This window comes from Primulina eburnea, chromosome 7 (assembly GCF_022965805.1).
Source record: "Primulina eburnea isolate SZY01 chromosome 7, ASM2296580v1, whole genome shotgun sequence".
NCBI lineage: Eukaryota > Viridiplantae > Streptophyta > Magnoliopsida > Lamiales > Gesneriaceae > Primulina > Primulina eburnea.
The window spans coordinates 9754634-9761375 of NC_133107.1; the positions used below are offsets into that span (position 1 = coordinate 9754634).

Here is a 6742-nt window from a genome sequence, read left to right on the forward strand (position 1 = left end):
ATTTTTTATTGCAACAACTAACCATAATATAAGTATAGAAAACCATTTTATTCCATTTGTACTGGACAAGCTATTCATTAAATTAGAAATTTTTAACTACTTATTTCATAAGCCGTTTGAATATGACTTTCAGATTTTTTTATCCGTGAGTCGAGTCAACTGTGACTATATTTAGAATAATAAACAATATTTTTTACATAAATAAAAAATATTTTTTTTTCATTGTTGACTCAAATAGGAGATTTATATCATAAAATTGACTGGTGAGACCGTCTCACAAAAACTTTTGTATAATTTTAATTATCTTCATCACGTTTTCCTATTTTATTAAGACTGAGAGCCGCTTAGAAACTGAATTGGTAGCCCAACCTATTTGGTGTCATCTTCAACTCAAAACTCTATTTTAAAGCAGCTCTATTTTAAAATAGTGCAGTTTCTACACCAAATACAATATTCATCTCCAACCTATCTATTTCAAATCTTACTCTAAAAAAGAATATTTGCGAAAATAATTACACCTAATTATTAAAATATATAATAATTAAAATAATATAGTAATATTATTATATAAATAAAATTTATAAATTATTTATAATATAAATATTTATAATTAAAAAAAAAAACAAAAACAAAAAAAGCTACTCCTACGCCAAATTTGGCGAGTAGGAAAATGGAGCTGATTATTTTGCAAATAGCGCAACTCTAGTTGGAGAAGAGATGCCTTTAGAAATTGAATTGGTAGACCAACAAACTTGGTTTGCTGGTATCATACTCTCACAAAATAAAAAAAATCTTATGAGAAAGGCTCACGAATCGATTTTTGTAGACGAATATTCTATTTATTTGTGTTTATTGTTTCTCAAAAGAGGTTAAAAGATTTTTAAGGTGTTTGTCTGAAAAGACATAATTTTACTTATGATTAATAAACTTTTCATTGATTTTAGTTTATTTTGCTAATATTTAAATTGATTTTAGTTTATTTTGGATTGTCCAAGATAAAGAAATAAAAGGGATGCGTGTTGAATTTGCTCAGTAGTAACGATGTATTTGTCGTGATGAGCAAATATGTTTTAATTACTTCATTTCACGCATATCATCCATTTGCATACTTTCTTCCCTATTTATGCAATATCAACATGTTTTACACCTATGTATCAGTAGGTGGTTCAAATATATGTAAAATTTATGTATTATGTTAGATCACACACACACACACACATATGTGTGTGTGTATATTATATATATATATGTGTATGTATATGTGCAAAGAATTTACATTGATGAGAAATTTGGACAAATATACTCGTAGAATTGGGATAAGAATTATCCAAGTGGCAGCACCCCATGTCACCATCTCTGTCCACCGACCAATTATGACAATATACCAAATAATATAGTATTATTTATTTATTTTATATTGATTTAAAAAAGGTGGCCAATAATACAGTAGTTGACTACTAGACTGGCCAGCTGCCTTTTTGGCTTGAAAAGTAAGCAATTTTCTCCCCTTTTCCATATCCTTCATCTTTGTTCACATTTTGGATTTTGAGTCTGGTCAAAAAGAAACTTAAATCATCTTACTTTTTCAATTTGGCTGCTACGATTAGATGTTTGGACCATTTCTATTTCTATAGAAACACACGAAAATAAATCTTATCAAGATTCAACAACTATTGAGCGTAATTGAGTCAAGGTGCCACACTAGGGGAGGTAGATGTAAAGTAGACTCACTAGTGATTCCATTGAGCGATGATGAGTAGAATGCAGAACATATACTTTACAAATGACTCCATGGACGACGCTGCGGACCGGTATAATGCAGCACGAGCATACAGAGCTTGTATATACATATCCCGCGCCTATATCTAAGGCTTTCTGTTCTCAGGTAAAGATTCAAGAACAAAGCCAGAAGGATTTCGGATTTACAAGGACAATATTTGATTGGATTTGCGATTCACGAGTAGGATCTAACCAAGCCGAAGTTACAGAATGATCTGGACTTGAAAAGGCCACCAAAGAGGAACCTTGTTGGAGATTCTTGATTCATCTCTTGAGGGGAATCTTTCACTCGGAGTATAGTTCGTCCTATCGTTTGCCTAATGGAATCTATTATCTTGGGATCAACAGGATGTCCTGATGCACAACGGACGTAGAACGTATTCACAGCTTTGCCTGCTCTTGTTGCCACTTCGGCTCGGGTTACGGATAGGCTGTTTTCGCGGAAGATTCGAGTCACATCAGATAGGAGCCCAACTCTATCAGTCGTGCATAGTTCTAACTTCAAGCCCTGCGGATAAAAAGAGTAAACGAACCATTTTCACGCAAGAAACAACATAAATTATGGTGAAGAGTATTTTTCTAGTAATATTTTAGTGGCTCGCACCGATTGGCACAAATACATTAATTCGAACCGAAACCAAGTTCTGTAACTTCACCTAGCAACAGGATGATATAGAAACTAGACAAAACTACAATATGAAATAAATGTCATCAAACATTTAAGAATACACAAATTACACGACGTCCAACAGCACATACAAGGCACATCCAGAATATCAGGCATGAGTCACTGTAACATTGGACAAAAGCCGGTATATTTATCAACCAAAAGGTGCCACAATCTAAACCATTAGAAACTGCATTAAGATGTTATGAGATTAATACTTACTTCAGATACTCTCCTCTCTATTGCTGCTTCCAGACATTGAACAACCCTTTCCCTCTCTGCCTCCGATTTTACAGGGGATCCATCGATATGCCTTATACAGTATTCCTTCGAACCCATGAACAAAAGCTATTTCAGAGCATAGGCTAAGATAAAACAAAGTTTTATCCATTTATGTTAGAAAAACATCATACCTGATATGCTTCTGGTTGTTCCGCATCAACATTTCCATGAAATACCACATATTGCATGTCAGTCAAAGTGCACACTATATCAAAGAGAAGTTTCGGCCTATCCTTGCACCGAATGGTGACCACCGAGTAATCTTTATCATGCCAATTTATGACATTCACATTTGGCCTTTCTTTCTCATCAATTGAATCCTCACCCATCCGTTCGTAATCTCGGTCAGCAAACATCATCTGGTGAAGCCTTCTCTCAGTGTGAGTTGCCCCATGAGTGACCACCGTCTTGGCTTCCCTCGATTTATTGCTACCCTTGAGCACGTTGCATAAAAGGTGCTTTATCATTGTTAGCCTTTCGGGGTCAGTTATCGAACCTCCATTTTCTTCATCAGTTACTTGCATTACGGCTGCGGCTCTGGTATTATGAGTCCAGACCTCAGCGTTCACAACATTGCATTTGAGGTGGGTAAGTACCGCACTAACCTCAGACAGTAACCCTGGCCTATCACTTCCGATTAACTCAATAGATGTGTGGTCCATATTCGTGGTCACCCCAACGGATCTTCTCATAGAAGATGCGAAGCAAGAATCTGGACCAAGCGACTGAAAATGAAACCAAGGTATCAATTTTGATGGCTCATTAATGCTTAGAAAAAGCTGTCCAAATTGTCACAATTCTAACAACTCACCTTATGAATGTAATTAAGAATCCCTTCATCGGTTACCTTGTTTCCATCGTGGTCAGTGACGTTGAAAACTGCTCCGGAAAACAGGTAAAATTCATTTTTTACGGTAAAAAAATTAAATTTGAAAGGGGGTTTAAAAGAAAAGAACGTGTTGTTACCATCCATGAACCAGCCTCCATCGGAACAAATATAAGCTTTGGTAATGACAAGATTAAGATCTGTAAGTACTTGTACAACTTCAAGAAGAATTCCATGTTTGTTAGCACTGTCCACCTGCATCAAAAGAGGACATTTACCAGGGGAAAAATCTTAAATTAGTAAAAATCCCACCTTATAAAAATCAAGAATGAACCAAAAAAAAGATCAAACCAATACATACCTGAATAACAGTAACATTCTTGGAAGATTCATTATCAATTACAACTCTGGCAACAAGTGAATGGAATAAATATTACACTACGGCATAGGTGTGACATGAGAAATAGATTGAAGCGACTTCCGTACAGAGGAATAACAGAAAGAGAGAGATACCTTGGAGGGTTCATTCTCCTGATAAACTTCTCATATTCATCATCCATGCTCTCTGAATAACTCACTGTGGCCTCTGTGGATGAATTTAGTATTCAGATTCAGCCAAGATGCTAAAAATCAAGAAAACCACAACCCCGCAACAAATACACTCAAAGAAAGAGTGAAAATTGAGCGACAGCAATAACAGAACTCGTTTATGAAATATTATGAGATTTGGGAATGGGCTAGAAATCAAGAGTGTTGCAGATATATCAAGAGTGAATAAGAAGGCCTAAGCCACCTGAAAAGTGCTTGTTTCCACCCTCTCTGATATGATGGGGCAGAGGCAGGAAGAAAGGCACATCAAGCCATTAAAAAACACAAGTGTTGACAGCAGAAAACACGCACAGACACACACAGATTGTACCAAAAAGTAACACACATGGAGGTGAGAAACACAAGCACGGATACCACAACAAAATCACAGGCTGGACACAGCGAAAAAAAATATCAATAAAGAAAACAGATTTCACACACGCGGCCAATTTACTCAGAACCGAAAAAAAAATGAAAAAGAAAAGGAAAAAAATACGCCACCAAACAACATGAAATCAAATTAACACCCCCGAAATCACCAAGAAACGACACAATCACGCAAACCCAGCAAATTTTTAAAATCAGAAAATTAGAAACACCCAAAAATTGGCCGAGAAGGACAAGGAAAAGGGGACACGCAGAAAGAGCAAAAGATTCACATACCCATTAAAATTCTTCAAGATTCTTCGACCGACGTACAAAGATTTTCTTGATTCGCTAAATAAAACACAATCTTCCGGAAAACTATATGAGAAATACAATCAAAACCTTGGCCATGTAAATATGTAGTTTCCTTATATGTAACAGACACCAAATCAACAGTGCGCGAATCAAGAGAACCGCTGGACACTGGCAGCTGTCTCGGAGGTGTAGGATAAGAGCACGCACTCGCAACCTCCACTTTGTGTAGAATACAACGTGTGGTACGTATATTTACAAAGGAAAAAAAAAATATTTAATCCCCGATTTCCGAATTTAGCTGTTCTTCAAAATTTCAGGCCTCTGTATCTCAAAAGAAAGTTTCCAGAAAACGAGAAGGCGGAGGGGGTATTTGAATAAACTGTACGATATCGGCGTATTTTAGTAACGGGCCCGGCTGTTATGGTTTGGCGGGTGCGGGAGGCTGCTAAAATGCGCGGACACGGCGAATCAGGGTTTTAACCGGGATTAGTTTTTTTTTTACCCGCTAACTGGTTTGGTGTATTTTGTGTTACATAAAAAAATATATATAACAAAAATAATGATAATTATAATAATAATTATTATTATTATTCACAAAAAAAATTGTGAGACAGTCTCACGGATCAATTACGTAAGTCGAATATCTTATTTAAGTTATCCATGAAAATAATACTTTTATGTTAAGATTATTATTTTTTATTGTGAATTTCGGTAGGATTGACCCGTCTCACAGATAAAGATTCATTAGACAGTCTCACAAGAGACTTACTCGTTATTATTATTCATATAATTGGTTCATATGACCGGAATTAGTGTCAAATTTTGCATAACTGTTTTGTCTATAGTTTATCATGAATGATATGTTTTACAAATGAAATTCATTTTTAATATTACACTGCTACAATTAATTTATTTTCCACAAAAAATTTTGTTAAATTGTTTCACATATTAATTTTATGAGACGAATCTCCAATCCAACCCAACTCATAAAAAAAATAGAGTATATCTCTTGTGATAAGGTCACACGAATCTTTATATATGAGACGGTTCAACCGTACCGATATTCACAATAAAAAGTAATACTCTTAAGGGTGTGTTTGGTTGAATGGATTAAATAAGGATAGATTAATAGTCAGATATTTATCGTTAAAATTTTAAGATATTTTAATAATCATTTTGACCCGGTTTAAGATCCAGTTTTATTAATCAAATAGTTATCTATAAAATTGGATCTTAAATCGGGTCAAAATGATTATTAAAACCACTTAAAATTTTAACGATAAATATTTAACTATTAATCTATCCTTATTTAATCCACTCAACCAAACACACTCTTAGCATAAAAAATAATATTTTCATGAATTATCTAAATAAAAAATCTGTCTCACAAAAATACCTCTCGTGAGATCGTCTCACAAAAAACTTATTTCATTCAAAAATATTATTTTAATGTCAAAAATATTATTTTTATTTTCATATTGTCTAGTAAAATATAAATATATAATTTCTGTATGAATTGATCGTAGGGTCCTTTTTAAGTCATTATCTATTTAAGGTGCATAACGGTTTTACTGTGATTATTCAACTGCCAGCATTTTAATAATCGAACATGTACAGCTGCCACATAAAGCATGTGCGCTTAAAACAATGTATATTTTATTTTCTTTATTTTATTAAAAAAAATCCTATTCACGTATGAATGAATTTGTGTACAAATTAATTTTTTTCTGTAAAAACCTATAGATTTTTTTTTATAATCGATTAAAATAATTATATGTATTATAACTTATTTAGATTTTTATCGTGTTCATAATATTTTTTAAAAAAAATTTAGATCACAATTTTTTTATGATATAGTATTATTTATATATATATATATATATATGTGTGTGTGTGTGTGTGTGTGTGTGTGTGTGTGT

General features: G+C 33.7%; 1 protein-coding gene across 2 annotated transcripts; it reads right to left on the bottom strand.

Annotated features, from left to right (window-relative positions):
* Positions 1 to 1717: 1717 nt before the first annotated feature.
* Positions 1718 to 5172, bottom strand: LOC140837200 (ACT domain-containing protein ACR4-like). Of its 2 annotated transcripts, none has more exons than XM_073203267.1 (8): positions 4806 to 5172; positions 4068 to 4140; positions 3916 to 3961; positions 3695 to 3809; positions 3540 to 3607; positions 2860 to 3453; positions 2669 to 2773; positions 1718 to 2287 (listed from the first exon to the last, which is right to left on the bottom strand). In XM_073203267.1, exons 1-8 carry the CDS (start codon positions 4807 to 4809, stop codon positions 1955 to 1957), a joined length of 1338 nt encoding a protein of 445 aa, XP_073059368.1. In that variant the 5' UTR covers positions 4810 to 5172; the 3' UTR covers positions 1718 to 1954. The 2 variants fall into 2 exon arrangements, with proteins under 2 accessions (XP_073059368.1, XP_073059369.1); XM_073203268.1 differs by lacking the exon at positions 4806 to 5172 and adding an exon at positions 4348 to 4719.
* Positions 5173 to 6742: the final 1570 nt, after the last annotated feature.